At 36.9% G+C, this 22,309-nt stretch overlaps 2 protein-coding genes across 3 annotated transcripts in view; both read right to left on the bottom strand.

The window, feature by feature from the left end:
• Positions 1-949: 949 nt before the first annotated feature.
• ZFAND1 (zinc finger AN1-type containing 1) overlaps positions 950-22,309 on the bottom strand; it is a 35,954-nt gene continuing 14,594 nt past the window's right edge. Inside the window, exons 7-8 of one of the 2 annotated variants that reach the window (XM_082601065.1) lie at positions 11,747-11,902; positions 11,315-11,656 (exon numbers count right to left, since the gene is read on the bottom strand). In XM_082601065.1, coding sequence (XP_082457191.1) covers positions 11,486-11,656; positions 11,747-11,902 — 327 coding nt within the window. In that variant the 3' untranslated portion in view covers positions 11,315-11,485. Of the gene's footprint in view, positions 1,281-11,314; positions 11,657-11,746; positions 11,903-22,309 lie in introns of those variants that run through there. The other variant, XM_082601066.1, reaches the window with a different exon arrangement.
• On the bottom strand, positions 6,546-8,745 carry SLC10A5 (solute carrier family 10 member 5; the record flags this gene model as incomplete). The annotated part of the gene is given in 4 exon segments (XM_082601064.1): positions 6,546-6,578; positions 6,580-7,192; positions 7,194-7,570; positions 7,573-8,745. Coding segments are annotated over 4 exon segments (1,317 nt in total). The 5' UTR covers positions 7,867-8,745.

Raw genomic sequence — 22,309 nt, 5'->3', positions numbered from 1 at the left:
TTTCTCCTATCTGTACATTCTTCTGTAATTTTTAAAAAATTCCTTTCCTCTATTTTGCCCATCCCTTATGTCTTCCATTCCTTCCAATTTTCCTGTTTCCCTTTCTTTGTCCCTGTCTTTTATTCCATACTACTCTTTTGGCAAAACACAAACTGGAGATACGACCCTAGCTTTGCAACTTTTATTTGTTAAAACTATGCTGGGTAAACCTACACTATATACATATTGTAGGGATTCATAACGGAGCGTCCCCCAAATGTTCCATTTTTGCATGAGGATTATTTTGAGCTAAAGGCAACTGAGACCTGGTGAGTGCAAGAGAAAATACTCTCCCTCCCTTAACTACCTAGAAGAATTTAAACTGGAAATTTTTCTCAGAAAAGAGTTATTACTGGAGATATGCTTTATCTAAAGGGCCCCATCTATATGGTGGGGCAAATATCTAATTACCAAACATCTGCTTTTCTTCTTATCATCCTCCTGTCCTTGGAAGCCCCAGGCCCCCATCTCATTCCTTAGCTCAGGATGGCATGTAGTCCTCATTTTACTTTTCTGCCTCTGACCCTCTCATGCATGTGGGGTCTCTGGCCCCTTTATGTATGTGGGATTCTCATATGTATAAAATTAAATTTGATTTTCTCCTGTTAAATCTGTCTCATGTCAATTTAATTCTTAGACCAGCCAGAACTTAGAAGGTTTCCTAGAGGAAAGTTTTCTTCCTCCCCAACAATATACACTATAGTAAACCTATGATAGGTAGACAGACAGACATTTATTGGCCAGAACCAACTGCCCCTATTCTCAATAATTCATTTGGTAACCATGTAGTGAGGACTTACCACGCTTCAGGCACTTTTGTTTTCATATGCATTATTTTACTTAAAGGTTGCAACAGTTCCATGAGAAGATATGATCAGCTTCATCATATGGACGAGGAAACTGAGGCTCAGGGGAAGTTATTTATCCTCAAGTCACACAGCAAGAGCAAAGAGTAGAACACACTGACTCCAAAGACCATATTCAGGGAATACATAGTACGATAAGCTTGCATCGCATGAAATACAAGGACTAGTCTATGGTCCTTAAAATAGTTCTGCTTCGGGCTTCCCTGGTGGCGCAGTGGTTGAGAGTCCGCCGCCGATGCAGGGGACGCTGGTTCGTGCCCCGGTTCGGGAGGATCCCACATGCCACGGAGCGGCTGGGCCCGTGGGCCATGGCCGCTGGGCCTGCGCATCCGGAGCCTGTGCTCTGCGGTGGGAGAGGCCACAACGGTGAGAGGCCTGCGTACCAAAAAAAAGAAATAGTTCCGCTTCTTGAAATTACAGGTCTGGCATCATATAGTCTTACTATTATAATGCAAAAGGCAGTGCACAGGTAAAAGATGTCCTAGCCACAACAGGATCAGGGAAGCAGGTTATCTGGCTCCTTGCATTTGCAGTGATTGCTTGATCAGAAGACAGGATATTGTCACCTATGTGTTGCAAATAAGAGTTCTCAAAGATGAATGACACGAAGTCTGGGACCAATTCTCAAACCTCACAAAGAGCCAGAACTTTGTCTCCTTCTAAGTATCTGATTTGAACACCTCAATTTGTCTAGCAAATGATGCTTTTGTTTTCTTGATTGAAAAAAAATAAAAAAACTTTAGAAATTAGCTTTTTGGTTCTTCATTCTCAGTCATCTTAAAATAAAAATCTTGCCAACTCCTTGGTGACAAGTGTTGGTTTTTAACCAAATAAAAATTTCCAGGCATTTGCAGAAATGTCATTTGAGTCCTCTTTAAGCCTCGTTTAAATAAACAAAGCTGCTAAACTCGGTGTAATCGAAGAGAAGATAGATAGAATATCTCATTCCTTCAAATTAAAACCATTTCAAGCTTCCTACCTTTAATGAGCAAGAAGTACAATCTTTTTCTAGGAGACTCAGCTGTTACTTTACTATTGTCCTCAAGTAACTGAGAGATTTTTCAGTCCTAGGAGGTTGTTCTGCTTTCAAATGCCTGACTGAAAGTAAAATGAAGAATCCTCTAGTACACAGGGAGGTCTAGCGCTCCAATCTGGTTTTGGCAGTGTTGCAAACTGGTTCCACACAATCCAAAAGGTTTTTGTCCAGTGCTGGACAAAATCACTCCAGTGCTGAGTGATTCAGATGGCTGCAGAGACCTTGGTACCTGGTGCATTGATCTTGGCTTCCCAAAAGGGCAATTTTTAAAGCTATAGTCACATCTGCAGCCGGTGTTCCCCACCCCGAAGACTGTCTGCTGTGTCAAGGTGGTTTGGGGTTACGGAGGGGTCAGGTTCCAGCCTTAGCCACACACTATACCAGGACAAAATCTGCTCCCTGGCGTGGTGACCAGATCACTGTACCAGACTTCCCCTTTCCTACCAGTGGACTTGCATCCATGACAGAGGTTCCAATCATGCTAAACCTCAAAATGGAAGAGAGGCAAGATCCAATGCCCCTGACACCTCCCCAGACACCTGACTATTCCTGGAGGGGTTCTGGGAAGGATGGCCTTTGTCAAGCCACAGAGCGCTCTGGTCATCACCTATATGAGTGATAGGTGCCTTGTATTTGCATAATAAAGAGCGCCCTTCATGGTGATTTCTTCCCCTGCAATATTGGGTATCTGGCTAACTTTATTCAGTCTCTGGAGCTGACTTCTTTTAAATGCCAACTCCTTTCACTAAAAAAAAAAAAAAAAATACAGATTCCACATACCAAGACCTTCTTAATTAATAGTTAATTGTTTAGTGGACTTTGATTAAAAATGGCAAAAATCTATAAACACAAAATGCAGGTTCCTTATGGGTGGAATCTTCAGGATACCTAACAAGATTACACGTTTTGACAAAACATAGGTTGGAATTACAGATAGAGTTTTTAGTTCTGGAAAAAAATGGATCATAGAATCATCTCTATTAAAGGTTGGAATGAAAGTTTATTTTTAAAAAAGTGGCTTATCCCTCTACTTCTGGATCTTTTGTCTAACCAATCATGGCTGTGTAAAATGTGTGAAAGGAAAATCAAAATGGAGTTGGTATTGCTAAGAGAGCTCTCTAAAATGGAGCCAGGAGTCCATCGAGGAAGTGTGACTTATGCATGTCTCAGACCAAATGAAACTTTTGACCACTTATTATCTTAACACATGTATCCAGAACATCTACCCAATGTTCCAGAAACTCAAGATATTTATTGGACCCTTACCCTAAAATAACTCATGAGAGCCTTAAGGACAAATATTTCCTTTCTTGAATCAGGGTCAGTCATAATTCTTGAACAATCTTGTGGCTTTTCCCTGCATAAGCTCCTTTCTCTCCCCTGCAATACTTTTTCAGTTTTACCCGAATCTGTGTCTCCTGTCTCTCTCTTTTCTTTTTTTTTTTTTTAATTTTAAAATAAATTTTTTTTGGAGGGGGGCCGTGCTGCATGGCATGTGGGATCTTATTTCCTGACCAGGGATTGAACCCAGGCCCACTTCAGTGTGGAGTCTTAACCACTGGACTGCGAGGGAAGTCTGTGTCTCCTGAATTGCAATTCTTAAGACTTCAAATAAAGCCTTTTGTTCTTTGCAGTCTTGATACTGATTATTATTGGACAAATGATTGGTATGAACTCAATCAATTAGTTAGCCTGCTTTATGCCTCTCATTCTTAAACAATAAACAAATAGCTTGAATAACTTCATCCCCATCCAAATTAGACAAATTTTCCTACATAAAAATCTCAATCTTCCATGATACAGCTATAAGATAAGTAAAATATATTCCACTTGTACATATTCATCTGCTTTTAAGGTGCAAGATCAAACATGAAGAGAGCAACCATAATAATTATAGAGTTTACTATGTGTTAGGCATTATTCTGAGGACCTTATTAATACCAACTCATTTAATCTTCACAACAATACCATGAGGTAGGTACTATCATTATCCCCACTTTCCACATGAATTTAGGCATAGAGAGATTAAGTAACTTGACCAATGTCACCCAGTTGGTGACAGAGCTGGAATTGCAGACCCTGGCATAATCTGGCCCTAGAGTATATGCTATTGACTTTCATAGACATTAATGGTTAATTAATTCAATGTTTTATGAGCACCGACTCAATTAAAAGTATTGGTTAAAAACTGTAGGGAATTCAAAGAATAATATGTGGCCCCTGCCCTCAAGAAACTCATATTTTGGTTGTTGCTTTAAGTAGAAAACTTGAGCATCTGTGAGTGGTTATTCTTGTCAACCTGAACCCATCGCCCTGCCCGTGGTGTTAATGCCCCAGAGTTTTATGCCAGAATTACACGCTTAGGAGTTAAGCAAGATTTTAAACCTCAGTTGAATCTCTTCATTTTACAGATTTGAAAACTGAACTGCAGAGAAGTGTCTTGTTCGAGACCACAATGTTAAGGGTAAAGAGCAACTAGAAAGGCAGTTTCTTGTCTCCCAATCAGTAAAATATGTTCATGAAAATGTACATAAGTCAAATTTATGCAAGCTTAATTATATTTTAAACCTCTAAGTGGAGATTTCCATTTAAAGGAGTCAGTAGTAAAGTATTTCATGTAGGCAATTAACATTTTATAAAGTGAATAATAACCGTCCATCACCATGCCAAACCAGCGCTTTGATGAATCTTGGTATTAACATACTGGATTTGGTGAAATAAGAAAAAAAGAACTTTGGTTGTATCAGCTGGCAAACTGAACAAAAATTCCCTAATACTATGAGTAAGATGGTGAATAACACTAATAGGAAAATGTTTGAAGTTTTAGGCTCTATGCAGAGTTATCAGATTAGTATTTCAAACCAACAGTAGATATGTCAGGGTCAAAAGTTTAAAGTCTGGTAAAATAATTATAGCGGCTAACACTTGCTGAGCACATACTATGTTCTAAGTACATTGTCAATATGATCTCATTTAATTCCTATGACAATTTGATGGAGTTTACACTATTATCTCCATTTTTATGTAAGGAAATGGTACTAGAGGATGGTTAAGTAATTTGCCTATAACTAAGGGCCTGGGAAATGCGGGGAGCAGAATTATTGAGAGTGATATTTCTCTTTCTTGATGCCCTCACTTTCTTTGGAGAGAAGTGCAAACTGGAACTAGATACTAAAAATTGCTTTTGAAAACTCAACAGTGGTATAAAAACGAGCATACTATTCATTTGGGCCGTAGTCTGTACTTCAACACTTTATTTGAATAAGCACACAGGAAATATGCTAGATATTATGGGGAGTATCAAAATGAATATTGTTATCGTATTCTATTGTTTATATTATTATATTATACTGTTCATACTATTATATTGTACTGTTAATATTCTGTTATACTGTTTACATATTATATTATGTTTATAATTTGCATGTTCAAGGATTTATAGCAAAATAGGGAGGATACGATAGGAACACAAATAGCTGTAATGCAAGCCAGGTTGGCTAAGTGCTATGAGCATAAAAAATTGTGATGAGAATTTAGAGGAAATTTCAGTTCCCAGGAGCTAAGGGGGATTCGTCAAAAGCTTCATGGTAAGGGTGGTATTTGAGCCAGGTCTGTGAGAGTGGTCAAAATCTAGACAGAGATGACGTGGTGCCCTCAGGTTTCAGGGACAGTGTGAACAAAGGCAGAGTCATGAGTTATCAAGTTATCTGCATGTAAAGAAGTGGGAGGGGAGATGAAACTGGAAAGCTAGGGTGAAGTCAGTGAGCAGAGTGTACAAAATGCCTCGCTAAGGAATATAGACTTTATTCAAGAGGCAAAAAGTTTTGTAGCAGGGAAAGCACAAAGTTAGATTTTAGGAAGATTAATCTGCCAGGGCTTGGAGAGTGGACAGAGAGGCCAAAAGTCAGGTAAGAAAGGTTTAGGGAAGCAGCAATCTAGGGCAGAACAAAAGTGGTAGTACTGGGAATAGAGGAGACTGATAAAAAGATATTACAGGAAATTGCCTGTAGGAAATAGTTTGACTATAATGAAAGAAAGAACAGGGAAGAAAGGAGAAGAGGGGGAAGAGATGACCCTGTGCTTCAGGGTAAATGGTAACGTCTTTTGTGGGAGATGTGGACGACAGGAGGAAGTACAATTATGAGAGCAGAAATGCTATATTTAGTTTAAGACATTGATTCCAAATGTGAATTTACATATTCATTCACTGTGTGAGCATTTACCAAATGCCTATTATGGAAGGGAAGCCCTTCCATAAATACTTGGGATATATCATAATCACTACAGGAGGACTTTTTTTTTTTTTTTTTTGCTCTTTCCTATTCAAGAGACCATAATAAAGTATTATATTCAAATCCAACTCTATAGAACATTTCCAAGCCAGCACAGTTGAAAAGTAGTCTCCTTCCTCTGAATTCCTGTACATTTAACTGTCTGTACTATTCATTGGGTGTTTAGCACATATGATTATATGTATGTATATATTTCTCCCCTAATGTCAAGTTTTCAATCAGATCGTAAGTGAGTTGAGAGCAGGCATCATTTCAGATATTATTTGAATCTCCCACAGTATCTCATTCAGAGTAGGAAAATTCAGTAAAGCTTTAACTGTTAGACCGGAGGATTTTTCTTTCTTTTCTCTTCTGTGATAAGGATACATCTTTTCTTAGCCTTGTAGAACAGAAGGATCAGTAAAATTTCACATCCAGAACACATGGCCACTGTGAAAGGAGCCACAGAAGCCAAGTCTGCAGTGGACCGTGAAAAAGAAAGCTGAATAATAGCAAGGGCTAAGAAACTATTCAGTACCCCACCTTCGATAGCAACAGTTTTACAAACAGGAAGAGGCAGCATAGAAATTTTAGCAAAAAAGTACCCAAACGACAAACCCAAAGCAGGCACTAAGACACCCAATAGAAGCACCTCTAGGTTCACTGTTTTTAGAAACATTAATCCCATTCTGAAAGTCAAATAAATCCCTACAAACATTAAAATAAAACTCAGAGGTCTAATGATCCTCTCCAGGAAGTTTGCTTTTTCAGGTAGTCTACGCTTGATGATTATTCCCACTGATATCGGTATAAGTATGAAAAGGAGTGTTGACATAATTTTAGAAACAGGAATATGCAAAGTACCTGATAACCCTAACATCCTACTATATATGTACGAATTGGCAGGCATCATTATCAGGGCCAATAACGTTGATGTGCAAGTCATCAAAATGGCCAAAGTGACATCTCCTTCTAGAAGCAAACAGATAGCCCCCACCGCCTCCTGGGCAGGTACAGGTCATTATAAATCCAAAAGCCTGTGCCTCAGGCAATGCCAAAATCTGCGTCAAAAGGAATCCACAAAATGGCATAAGAAAAAACTGTATAACTGCCCCAAGAATTATTGGCAAAGGTCTCTTCCATATTGTTTGAAACACCTGTAATTCAATCTTACAACTAAACGCACATTTATTTAACAGTATCATTGGTAGAAAAAGCATAAGGATATTTCTACCAATAAGGTTTGATATCTGGAAAAGACTGTCTTGTCTTTGTTTGAGCACTCTGACTTTGACATTCTTTATTTCTTCAATGAGTCTTTCTTGCCTACCTTCAGAATCCCACAATTGAATGGTCAGAGATTTGTCTCCCCGTCTTCATCTGTCACCAGGTTTATCGTAAAGTTGGTAACATCTGATAAGGTCTTAGTCTCATTCACCACTTGGAGCATTTTAGGATCTTCTAGTTGCACAAGGAGGTAGCTGGAGCTTGGCTGTTTATCTCTGTAACTTGACCTTACAACGACAGTTTCTTCAGTCTTTGTGAAAAATAGTATTTCAGTCTTTTCTATGTTCAGAAAACTGAGAAACGATTTCCTTGCTTCCCCAAGAGTCACAGACGACAAAAGCAGGACCATAAAAAGTTTTCTAATCATTTTGAAGGCTTACATAAATTACATATGCAAAACCATTTAAATAAACTAAAGAACGTTCTTCATACAGGTGTTCCAGTGATGGTCTGAGGTTGTTAGGTAACAGCTGTTTCTGCTAGATCAAAGTCCAGTAGGAGGGACTCTTGTACTTTTCAAACAAATAGAGCTACCTAATGAGTGACATAACTGGTTTAACCTACAGTTACAAAATGTAAGTCATGGCATTTAACAGGTTCAATTTATCACAGCAGAAACCTAATCTTTACTCCTGACTTCCTCATTTCTGACACTAGAAAAACAGCCTCCTACTTACTTGATTTTAAAACCTTAGTGTCATCTTTTTTTGAGTTCTGTTCCTTCCTAAGGAAAATCTACACTAAAAGCAGACAGGATCCAAAAATTTTAAATAGATGTTGAGGAGGCCTAGAGGTGGGTGTTACTATTTTATTCATTCAGGTCAAAATCCAATAAAAATTTACTGAATATGTGTTCTAGGGCCCTGAGCTAGGAGCTGAGTATACCACAGTAATCAAGCTAGGTGACTCTTCCCTCCTGGAGCTTAGTCTTGGTGGCTCTTTATCATTACTTAGGAAACTGCAGAGCCCATAAATTGGCCTTGCAGCATCCTTAGGCTAGTTAGGGTTTTCCCACAACTCTAAACAGTGATGGTATCAGTTAGGCAAAAACTGAAACGGTTTGTGGTGTCCTTAGGTAGAAAAAAAATTTCCTGGATGGTTACCAGATAGCTTGGCAACCTAGGGAGAGCACATAGCCAGATCCACGGCCAAAGGTACAGCCTGGTTAAGGGACCACTGCTGCTGGACACTTGGACCCTGACACAATGGGGCAATCGAAGCCCACTGACTAATCCTAATCTTTTATTCCTTCCTAGTAACACTACTCCTTACTCACAGCTATGGCAAGGACATTCAATTGACCCAACTTAGGTCATATGCCTGTCTTGGCTGTCAGGAATAAGGAAAAGAGTCAGGCTTTTTGAACTTCAACCCACAGATTTACAAACACTTTCTGTTTCCCAAACAAGAGGAGGGGCTTCTGATGCTAAGCAGAAAAAAAAAAAAAAAGACCAACACAAAAAAACCCCACTACAGTTATCTACTACTGAGCCTACAGATCTAATAGTCTCTTGATCATATAATCATTTCAGCAGATCCTTCCTGTACTCATGACACAATCTGTGTCAAATGAAACAATGACAGTTACACATTAAGTATTTTAGATCATAAAATGTTTGCTCCTCAAAAATTGTCAAAGCAATTTTTATTGGATATTTTTACAAGTCTTTTAAAATTTGACTTATGTAGGTTGATCTTTCAAATACAACAGACTTTACTAGTCCACAAATTTTATTTCCATGTACCACATCGAGAAAAACAAAATACACTATACCAATGTTGAAAATAGGGACTGGAACTAATGTTTCTGTGATATTTCAGTTAAGTTCCCAGAGAACTTCCCTGGTTTAAAAAGACAAAAACAAAACAAACATAAGACAAGAACTTTATGAAACCAAAGCTATCTTTACAGTTATGTGACCAAATATCTTAATTCACAATTTTTGTTACCCAGGTCAAAGAGGTGAGGAACGTAAATTTTACTTTCCTCAGATCCTTCCTTCTGTAGCCTTTCCCCTTCTTCAGGTTCTCCAAGGCTTATCTGAAAACTGCCCGGAATAAAATCTGACAAATCTGGGAAAAATCTAGTAATTTATTATTCATGTGTATTTACTGGCTGATTCTATGAAGCTTAAGCTCATCTGTATCATACTGTAGTTAGATACTTATGTGAATTTAAAACATTTTTCTACTTGTGGGTTTTCTGCTTATAATTCTAGTTGCCTGTGAGCAGGTAGAAAGATTCTAAGGAGGGGTGGGGACAGCCAACCCTAGAATTATATTAAGCAGACTCAACTGAAAGCCCTAAAGAAAGCCTGAAAAAGATGTCTGATTTCAGAGTAATTCGGAAAAGAGACACTGGAGGGACTTCCTCTCTTGCCCACAATCTTGTTCTCTTTAGGAGACTTCTCAGGCCAGAGCCCCCGTCCGTAGAGCCTCCAAGAATGCTGGCACCTGTTTCTCTTACAGACTAGTTTGCTCCACTATCTGGGACCAGATGACATAAGTCCTTCCCTCCATGCTGCTTTGTCTCTTTTCTATTCATTGACAGGACCTCTTCTTTAGTCTCAAGTGTAGCTCAATCTCTGCTCGCCTTACTTCCTTCCCTTCTTTTCAACCCGCGTTGGTATTTTTTCCGGTATATTTAGCTTCAGTTCAATTCATGAGACATGTGTTGGTCATCTACCATGTGCAAGTAATTATGCAGATGCTAAGGTATTTGTATTAAAACTTTCTGGTATCTGGGAATATATTTAAAGATTATTTCTACTTCTGGTCTTATGGTTTCTGATAAAAGAGCTATTAGAACATGGCTATACTTACTATATATTCATTGGCACTTGCCACACTGCTTTGTATTATAGTTTTAAGTACGTATATATCTCTTCATTGTATCCACCACGGCAGTTAGAATCAAATCCTTACATTTAGTAGGTACTTGAATAACTAGGTTAATAAATTAATGTATAAGCAGCTGATAGAAGTCAGAAATTATCTCCATTCACTGCATGAAAATAATATGAAGAAAGAATTAGAGATGAAATAAACACTGTGAGTTTGTTCCTTTAATTAAACCTAAAGCCACTATCCCTGTCTATCGCAAAGTAGGAAAGGGACAAATAACAAACAGAAATAACTTCTATTTCTTCTCTATAGTAGTACTTTGTTGAGTATAGATAGAATACATCAGTCAGGAGCATTAATTTTAATGTGTTGGTAAAATGTAGTTACTTTTGGCATGTGTTTTGCTTTGGTATATATATAAAGAACTTGTAATGTAATTTAGCTATCCCATCTTTCTTCTTATCTGTACTATATGATACAGACAAAATGGTGAATCCTACTGGAGGGAGTTTTTTATCAGAAATACGTCCCAAAGCACTTAGGTGACAACAAGAAAATAATTTTCCCTTCCTAGGCCTGAGACTCCTCATCCACAAACTTTGAAGAGTGAGTGAGATGACCTCTAGGTTTCTATGATTCATGTATACACATCAATTTATACATCATGATGTAGGTAGATACTAAGGCCCCATGATGGTAGGCTTGGTCATGTGTCTTGCTTAAAGTAAAAGTGATACATGTTATCTTCTAAGAGCCATCTCTTTCTTCTGCCATAAGAATGGCAATGTCCCCAAAAGGGGTCATTCCTTCATATTAGATTCTGGAGTAAAGATAACATGGAGCAGAGTCACAGCCAATCAAAGTCGACATTAACCAAATGAGAAATATATCTTTGTTGTTGTTATTACAGCATAACCTAATAAAAGTTAATTAGATAAGAGAATTTGCTAAATGTCAGTTCATAGTTAAACTTGAAAACACAAAAATTCAAATCCAATTTAATAGAAGACTGATAATGTAAATTATGACATAATAGAAATAAAAAGCAAGTTTTAAAAATAAAAAATACAGAGTATTTGTAGTAAAAGAATTTGATTAACAATGAGTTTTCCTCGTGATTTCTAGCTTGACTCCCTGAATGACTATTCCAAGTAAGAATCAACATTTTTTAAGAACTGTTCTTTATCATTCAGATATTCCAAGATAATATTTCCACCATTGTATAAAGGACAGTCCTCCTTAGCAATCCAGGTTTCCAAAATATGATCCAAGGGTAAGGCTTCTCCTGAGGTACTGTGACATAACCTCAATTTCTGTTAAGAGAGAGATACATCATAATGTAATAAATGTGCTTTATAGAGTATTCTAAAACTTTTAGGGAAAAAGTTATAACCTGTTGTTACCTTAGGTGTTAATTTGTTATTGTCATTTTTAAGACTGGCTAAAGAAGCTGCAAAGTCTATGACCCTTCCAATGCTCCACTGCTGGCAAAAGAACATTGGCTTACTCTTCTCTTTGCTCCCCTTAGGTAAGAAAACCTGAAAGTAAATTCTTTCCGTCTGTAAAAATAAAAAGTTAAAATACAGATTATATACATGAAATGGACATCTGTTTTTGTCTGGTGACATTTCTTCCTCTCTTCTCCTGGTCAGAGAAGGATTACCCTCTAATGATACAACTTCTAGTGGGAATACAATCATACAACCCCAGCATCCACCTAAATGCATGGGCAGAGGATCTAAGACCCTAATCAGGATGATCTATGAAAAATAGGCATGTGACCTACATTAGGCCAATCAAGGTCCTTTCCTGGGATTTTACATTCAAAACCTGGGGGCAGGAAGGAGCAATATTTTTCCAGAGTTTTTTTTAAGTCTTGCTGAATTAAACCTGAGGTTGCCTGCAGCTATCCTCCATGCCTCTCAGCCATTCTTGAACCAATGTGGAAAAGTTTCCTCAAATGAAAAACAGTGAGTCTAACTCACAGAGAGAGAAGTCAAGGAAACAGACGGCCTCTTTCAACAGCATTTGAGTCCTGGAATTCAGTCATACCTTGAGACCAGATTAATGCAGCACTCCCCATTATGTGAGAAAAAGAAAAATTGTTTTGAGTATGCTAGTTGGTTTCTGTCAAGTTTCTGTCGCTTACAATTAAAAGATTCCTGAGACATATAACATGTCTTTTCACCTGAAAGACCTCACCACATATTTAGAGATAGCAGGGCTTTCGAAAACAAAGAAATGTAAAAAAAAAAAAAAAAGTTAGACAAGCACCATATCAACAAAAGAGAAAGATTCAGAAACCTGGAGATGGTTCCTCCAGTATTCTATACCCTATATGCTGCCTTTATATTGTACTTTCTTGCAAAATTAACAAATGTAGGAAACAAGAAGAGCAAAGGTATTGGCTTCTGATTTCCCCTTCTTCCTAAAATCGCTTTAAAGAAGTGCTGGCTTTACAGACCAATTCCTGCTACAGTAAATATTTCAGCATAACTGGAGGATCCCTAAGTTGTAGGGAAAGATCACAATTATTCTAAGAAATAATAGATTCAACACAACTTCTATCTCAGCACTAAGGAATGTAGATTTGTTAGAGACCAGTGGAGTGCATTATTACAGAGAACAAGTATTAAAAGAAAAATAAGAAATCATTGGAAATTCAAGCTTTGGGCCAACTCTATAACCTCATAGTCCTTGCTCCAAAAACAGAGCAACAAGAGCATTAATCTGAAAAGAGAAATTTAAAAAGATATACCCTCACCTAAAAGTAAAAAAATAAATAAGTCTGAGGATCCAAAAATGAAACAGAAAGGCAAAGTGACAGTAGGCAGGCTGATCACAGGATTTCAGGGCTCCAGAAGAGGAAGAGGTAGCAAGAGCTCAGCTTTTGGGTTAACGGGAAATAACAGTGTCACGTGGTGGTGGGGCACCTACGTCCGGCTCACTGATTGAAAGCAGGAGCTTGTGTGGGACGTGCACGCCAGGAAAGGAGGCTTAAGAAGTTACTGCTGAATGTTGATGTAGGCTATTGCTTACAAAAAACGATATATAGGGGGGCAGAAAAGCACAGATATAACCTCGTGACAGTGAACAAAGCCAAAGCCTTCCAGCTCAGTAAATGGATCTGTAATAATCTGAAAATCTTCATAGAGCAGGAACACAAACTGTCAATCTCAAACTTGGGTTTGGAATAGAGGTCATGGGTAGGTGGGCCTGTGGAAGAAAATGTGAGACTGCTAGCAGGGAGAGGTGAGTGAAAACAGTAACAGAGACACAGAAAGAAACTCCTACTCAACACAAACATGCAGAAGCTGTACGCTGAAATTTCAAAACAAATCAAAGGTTAACTTATTATGGGCAGGTGAAACTAAATAAACTTGAAATAGACATTTATAAAAGTTATTGAGGATGTACAAGGAGATAAAGAATAATATACATAAAAATGGAACAGAAAGTTGTAAAACCGAAACAGGCAGAAATGAAACAGGAAAAGCTATAAAGATACAATTGTGACCGCCTGGAGGGGTGGGATAGGGAGGGTGGGAGGGAGGGAGACGCAAGAGGGAAGGGATGTGGGAATAGATGTATATGTATGACTGATTCACATTGTTATAAAGCAGAAACTAATAAAAAAAAAGAAATATAAAAACTTAAGAATACAGTTTCTGACATAAGAAATTCAAGCACAATACATTTCTATAATCTTCAATAAAAAGGTTTAATTGATTGGAAGATGAAGTGAAGCAGTCATCTAGAAGGCAGCACAAATAGACATAAAGATAGAAATTACAAATCTCTAAAATATGTCTAGTAATAGTTTCAGAAGAGAAGAAAAGGAAGTAATATTCAGAAAGAAAATAATAATAATTTTCCAAGAGTAAGAGATAAGTCAGATTTTAAAATCTATCTCAAGGGTCAAGCTGTGTAATTAAAACAAATCCACACCTAGCAACATTGCACTGAAACTGGAAAATATCATAGATAAAATCTTAAAAGCTACACACACACACAAAAGAAAGAAAAATTACCCATAAAGCAACAAGAATAAGATCTACAGCACAAGTTTCCTGAACAATAGACAAAAGAAGCCAATGAATAGTATATTCTGGGTTGAGAGAATCTAACAGATAATCCAGCTCAAGTGAGGGAAAATAAGGGCAGTTTCAGACAAACAAAAGGCTGAAAGAGTTTACCAACAAAGACTCTTAATGAATCAACTGCTAAAGAATGGACTTTAGCCAAAATAAAAGTGAGTCTTAAGGAAAAAAGAAACTCAAAAAATATATTGGTAAATTTAAATAGCAAGTGACTTAAAAATAATCATGTGTGAACAAAGATGATGGGATGGAAGATGATTCAACTGCATAAAGCATGTCAAACTCTTTGTCTTATTCAAGAGGATACAATACCAAGTAACTTTAGATTTTGAGAGAAGAATTGGTATTTAATTATATACGTTAAAAATTTTAAATGTAAGCACATGCCTATTATCACTATTATTACAAAACATTATATTGAAGATTATAGATAATGTAACACAAGAAAATGAAATAACTAGTATAATTATTGAAAAATAAAAACTAAAGCTACTTGTCAATGGGATGTGATTATATACCTAGGAAATCAAAGGCAAAAAAAAAAACTTCTAAAATAAATAGAAGAATTTGGCGATGTGACTGAATAAGATGAATATACAGAATTCAAGACCTTTTTCTTCTATATTAACAATAAGTACTAGGAATAGAGGTAAAGGGAAATATTCTATTCACAAAAGAAAGAAAACCCATAAGATAATTAGAGATGAAAATAAGCAAGGAGTAGTAAGACTTAAATGAAGAAAAATATAAAATGTTACAGAAGGCAATAAAACACGATCTAAAAGAGAAGACATAAAGTTCTTAGATAGGAAGACGATGTCAGAAAAATGTCATTTCTCCCAAAATTAATATATATCATATAATGCAAATTCAGAGAATCCTTCAGGAATGATCCTCAGTCAGGACTTGTTAACAGATGCTGCTGGGAAGTTGAATTTTACTTCACTCAACTTCACAGAAATCACTTGATAATGTATCAAGGAGGTTTTGCCTCATTTACTTGTACCTGGTGGGTAGGGAAGGAGCCAGAATCCCAGAATCAAAAGGAAGAGGCCAACTGGGTAATAAAATCCTCCTGAGAATGGCAAATCAGGCTTCTCATAAATGGTAGATTTCTCACTTCCTGTAGGCACTATTATTCACAGCCAACATCCTTGTGGGAAACTTTGAAAGATATGAGAAGCCACATTTCTGCCTAAAACCATGTTGTGTTCTCTCTTGCTTTTTATACTGGTTTCTTTCAGTTTCTCCATTTTGACCTTTAAAGAGGCTACTTTCTTTAACAGTATCTGCTGGAGTCTGTCACTTACAACCTTGTCCCATTATGACAACCATGAAAATCCCGAGGGATTTAAAAAAAAATTGTATGTAATAATCACAAGGTTCATACAGATGAATAAAGCAAAAAAAAAAACTGCTAAGAAAAACTATGGAAAAATATGGATGGGACTCACATTATCAGATATTAGAACACTCTATAAAGTTATTATATCAAATCAACTTGGTATTAACATATGAATAAAAAATAGATGAATGGAATAGAATAGGAAATCCAAAAACTGATCTAGTAAAAATACATTTTAAACTTATCATGAAGGTGATATTTGGTATTTCAATTCAATAGGACAAAGATGAATTCTTTAATTGGTTGGCAGAAACTAGCTAATCAACTGGAAGAAAATAAAATTGGGTCCTTGGCTCATATCATATGCTAAAATCAAATTCCAGATCTACTAAAGACAGATGAAAAAAAATGAAAACCCTAAGAAGACAGAAATGACAGACCTTAGAAAAATTTAGAACCCTGATATGTCAATGAGATACCTAAGTAAAATCAAGATGTTTGACAGATTTTGAAAAAAGATTCCAAAGCAGATTGATTATAAAGGATTTATATCCATTCTACTCCAAGAGTTTCCATAGTTGACCAAGCAAAATATAAATGAAATAAAAATAACAACCTAAAAGAAAAATGATCAAAGGATATGCATGGGCAATTCAAGGAAGAGCAATCATACATGGCCAATGAACATAACAAAAGATGCTCAAACTGAACAGTGGTTAAGAAAGTGCAAAGTAAAGCAATTAGGAAATATCTTTTCACAGCCATTAGACTGGAATACATTTTAAAAGATAAACAACTACTGGAAACCATTGGAGGGGAAAGGTACTCTCATGTATGGCCACAAGAGGCAGTATAGTAATAAACAGGGTAGAATGGCAGGCTCTGAGCACGTGACTGATCTTAAGAGCACTTCACTTCAGATTACTAATCTGTGAAATGAGGATAATAATACATCATATGACAGTCATGAGTACTAAGGAAGATAAAAATCTAGAGCCACAAAACAATGCTTGGCATAGTGCAATCAGTCAATAAAAGTTGACTATTATAATTACTGATGGTAGAAATGTAAATTGTTTCAACTTCTTTGTAAAGCAGCTTGGCAACATCTATTAAGATTTAAAATACACATACCCTTTGACTCAGAAAACACACTCCAGGGAATTTATCTCACAGAAATAGGAAACCAGAAATAGGAAACTTCTTAGCACAGTTGCCAAAACTGGAAATGAAGTGAATGTTTATCAATAGGAAAATGGTGATGTAAGTCACAGTAGATCCACACCACTTGGAAAATTATCCAAGCTTTTAAAGAAAATGATTTAGAACCATACCAGTTCCCTTGGGGGAATTTCTGTTAGGCATTCATGAGAAGAATATATAGAGATAAAAAGATATCTTACCTACCTGAAGCAGGCTTTATTTTTATCCATAGGCTTAATCACCATCTGAAATTCTAGTATATATTTAATAGCTGTCTCATCCTACTGGAATATAAACGTCATATGGGCAGGGACTTTGTTTTACCTACTGTTGTCTCCCCAGGACCTGATATATAGCATGTATTCAAAAAAAAATGCTAACGAAATGAATATCATGCTATTTTTATGAAATAATGACCCTAAAACACTCTTTGTGTCTTTGTATGCATATACCAATAGACATTTTCATTTATGTAAAATTATACACATGTATATGCACACATATACATAGGTGTGTATATATATAAGTAATATATGTCAGTACGTATATGTATAAACACACACAAATATTAATGATACAGGGGAAGAAGTTCTATCTATAGACCTGCATGCTCCACGATAAAGTGTAAGGTGTGTTGAGAACATGGTTTCTGAGGCGGTCTTCCTGGTTTCAATTCGCAGCTCTCCACTTACTAGCTGTGTTACTACCAAGTTCCTTAACCTTTTTGTGCCTCAGTTTTCTTGTCTATAAGGCAAAGATAATAGTACATATTTCACAAGCCTGTTGCGAGGATTAAATGTGATAGAAGAGGGACTGGAACAAAGTTAGTGCTATAGAAGTTTTTGCTATTGTGTTTTAAGTAATAAAAGAATTGCAAAGTAATGTGAATAATATTATTGGATACTTTAGAGCAGGTCTTCTCAACTATGTCACTATTGACATTTTAGACCAGAAAATTCTTTCCTGTGGGTGCTGTCCTGTACACTGTGGGACATTTAGTACACTGTGGAACATTTAGCAGCATCCCTGGCCTCTACCCACTAGATACCAGCAGCACCCCCATGCCCAGTTGTGACAACCAAAAATGTCTCTAGACATTGTCAGATGTCCCCAAGGGGGCAAAACCATCCTCAGTTGAGATGGACATGAGCATAGGAGGGTGTGTTTAGTTTTTTTCCTTTATACAGTTTTTTAAAGTTACCCTTGTTGAAAGTATGTATCTTTATAATTTTAAAAACAAAGAAGTTTTCAAAAACGAAATATTAAGAACAATCAAAGAAGAAGACTATAACCAATGGTTTCTAAACCAGCAGAATGAAAGGGAATACAGAAAATTCAGTCGATACAAAAAATGACTGGATAGAAATAAATAATAAAAGGAAAAGGATTATGAGCAAAAAACATAAGATGGAAGAAATACATTCAAATACATGTGATCGTAATAAATATAAATGGGTTCAACTCACCTATAAAAGAAAGATACTATCAAATTGGATTAGAAAAACAAAGTCCAGCTACATGCTGCTTACAAGAAACACCCTAAAAATAAAACAAGAAAAGGTGAAAATAAAGGGATAAAGACATAATAGTTAACTATTCATCAAAAGAAAGGTAATGAAACAATATTAAAATAATTCAAAAGTGGATTTAAGGCAAAATTCATAAAGAAAACATAATGATGAAGAAATTCAATGTATCTGATAATATACAACTCAGCAAAACTATTAGAGTTACAGGAATAAAAAACCTGACAAAACCACAGCTATAGTGGGATTTTGATACCAGCTGTTTCAGAAACTGATAGATCAAGCCAAACAAAAATTAGTAAGCATGCACACACATATACATATGGACAGAGAGAGAATGCAAATGAAATAACAAACAGGACAAAATGTAAATAACTGGTACATTTGGGTAACAAATATGAAAATATTCTTTGAACTATTCTTGCAACTTTTTGGTTTGAAACTGTATCAAAATAAAGTTACCAAAAAAAAAAAAATACACCTAACAAGTAGGTTGAAATAAGCAAGTTCATTATTCAATGTGAGAGGTTAGAAAAAGAACATCAGAGAGAATGTAAACAAAGCAGAAAAAAAGAAATAATAATATAAGAGCAAAATTAGTGAAGCAGAAAGCAAAGAAACAATAGAGAGGTCAATAAAACCAAAACATGATTCTTTGAAAAAACTAAAATACAAATTAAAAAAGTAAACACAAACCTCTAGCAAGACTGTTCAAGGGGAAATCAAAGAAAAGTATAAATGAAAAATATTAAGAATGACTAATGAAAGACACAATAGAGATTTGGGAACATAAGAAAATAAGTTGAACAACTTTATAACAATAAACTGAAAGATCTACATCAAACAGAAATTTTTAAGAAAGATGTTATTTATCAAAATATATTTCAGAAGACACAGATTTTCCAAATAAGCCAAGAACTATTTAATACATTAAAAGAGTATTCAAAATTCTCCCCTCAAAAAAAGGCAACAAATCTGAAAGTTATAACAACCATTATCAAACCTTCAAGAACAAATAATACCCAACTATTTCAAAGAATAGAAGAGGGAAAACTACTCAACTAATTTTATTTTTTGGCTACTAATGTGAACATAAAACACTAAATAATATATTAATAAATCAGATTAGCAGCACATTTTAAAAGAATTATATACCAGAGTCAACTGGTTTATCCCAGAATATGTGGGTGATTCACAACAAAAAAAATTGATCAATGTAATTTACCACATTGATAAGGAAAAAAAACTTGACATAATCATCTTACTAGATGGAGGGAAAAAATTATAGCAAAATTTAATACTTATTCTTGATATAAGTTCCTAGAAAACTAGGAATAGAAAAATATTGTTAATCTAAGGAAGGCTACTATCAAAAATCTACAGCAAATATAATATTTAATGATGAAACTTTAGAATAATTTGCATTAAAAGTCAGAAATATGATGAAAATGCCTGCTATCACTCATATTATTCAACATTGTTGTGGCAATTTCAGCCAATGCACTAACACAAACAATAATAATGAGAAGGTGGAAGAGCAAGAGAAAAGCAAATTTGAAAAAAAACAAAAACAAAAACAAAAAAAAAACCCTCACAAAACTGTCATTTGCAGAAGATGTGACTGCACAGAAAACAAGCCAGGAAATCTATAAACTATGGGAACTATTAGAGTTTATTTGCTGGATGGAAGGACATTATACAACAACCAGGAATAAACAATTAGAAAAATGTTAATTTTAAAAAAATTAACATTTACAATGGCAGCAAAAATTATGAAGAGCCTAAGAATAAACCTAAGAAAAGACATAAAATATGTATGGTAAGCATTATAGGATGTTCCTTAAGGACATAAAAGAAGACCTAAATAAAGTTGGATAGACCATGGAGATGAATGGGAAGAGTGAAATTTTAAAGATGTCAACTGTCTCTAATTTTAAATTCAGCACAATTTCTATCAAAATCACCATTTAACAGAACAGGACAAAGTGATCCTGAAATTTTTACAAAAGAATAAATGGCCAAGAATAGACACAGTTGAAAGCAAAGAATGAGGTGGAGAGGACTGTCCTACTTATTATAAAGCTATTATAATTAAGACTGTTTGAATTAATGCAAAGAGAGACAAACAGACCAAAGGAACTGAATGGAGATCCCCAGACTAGTCCCACATGTACAAAAGAATCTGGTGTATGACAGAAATGTCATTACAAGGATGAACGCTTCAACATCTTATGTTACAACGATAGGTAACCCATTGGGTGGGAGGGGAAGGAAGCAATCTCAACTCTACTTAACTACAATTAAATTCCAGATGGAATAAAGAGCTAAACAAAAATATAAAATAAAACTTTTAAAGGAAAATGTAAGAAAATAACTTATTTTTAAAAGTACAATCTTAATGAAATCATTAATAAATTTGAGTGTATTAAAATTTAGAAAGTCTGAATTACTAAAGAGATCAAAAGCAAAGTGAAGACAAGCTACAGACTGAGAAAAGATTTGTGCAATGTCCTTAATCAAAAAAAGATTAGAATTCAGAATATATAGACTCTTATAAACCTTTCTAAAAGTTCCACAACCCAACAGAAAACATGGGCAAAGGATATGAACAATTAATTCGCCAAAGAAAGCCCAATATCCAATAAACATATGCAAAGTAGCTGAACCTCACTAGTCACAGGGAAATTCAACTTTAAACCTCACTGAAGTATCATTTCACATCTATCAGATTGGTAACAATGAATAATAACCTACGGTGGCAAGAAACACTGAAACTCTCAGAAACTACAAGAAGGAGATAAATCCGTACAACTACTTAAAATAAAAAGTTGACAAGGAGGAGAGAAGGCAAGATGGTGGTGTGGGAAGATGTGGAGTTAGCATCTCCCCACAACTAGGGCACCTGTCAGCCACTAGTGGGGGACTTTAACCCCCAAGGAGATGGGAGGAACCACAGAGTGAACTGGTAGGATGTAGGGGGATCGAGGCGGGAGGAGAAGTAGAGGCCAGACAAGACCGGCACCCCTGAGGCTGGGAAAATCAGGAGAGGCAGGTGGGAGAGACTCTCCAGGAAGAGTGGGAGAGGAAAAGAAGGCGATCGCCTGGTCCACGGGGCCGGGGAGCCTGCTGAGCTCCCAAGCTGGTCCCCGCCCCTGACACACACAAAGCCCCATCCAGGCCATGAAGGTCCTGGGAGCATAGGAGGGAGGCTGGGGAGATCAGGAATGGCAGGTGGAGTGGCAGATCAGGAGCGGCATGCCATAGAGCAGAGGGCAATTGTCCTGCCCACTCGGGCACAGGGAGCCTCTGAACTCCCAGGCCGGTCCCCCGACCTCCAAACCCCACCCCAGGCCACATGGGTCCTTGAGGGTATAGGAGGGAGGCCAGGGAGATCAGGAGAGGCCCTCCAGGAGGAGCAGGAGAGGAACAAAGGGCGACTGCCCCGCTCACTCACCTGCTGAGCTCCCATGTCGATCCCCTGCTCACCAAGCCCACTACAGGCTGCGTGGGTCCTTAGGGGCATAGGAGGGAGGCCAGGGAGATCAGGAGAGGCAGGCAGTAGGGGCCCTTCCAGTCCCCAGACCAGAGGAGCAGGAGAGGAAAGGAGGGCGTCTGTTCTGCTCACTCGAGCCCAGAAAGCCTGCTGGGCTCCCAGGTGAGGTCCCCTGCTCTCTGAGACCAGGAGTGGGGTCACGTCTGGGCCCCTTCTGTTCCTTGAGCCTAAGCCCCACCCCCACAGCCCCCAGGGCCTTTTCCAGCCCTGTGGGATCTGAGCATTGGCCCCGCCCACCA

Source organism: Mesoplodon mirus (genome assembly GCF_964341445.2).
Source record: "Mesoplodon mirus genome assembly, chromosome: 16".
NCBI lineage: Eukaryota > Metazoa > Chordata > Mammalia > Artiodactyla > Ziphiidae > Mesoplodon > Mesoplodon mirus.
This window is presented reverse-complemented; position numbering and strand designations above follow the sequence as displayed.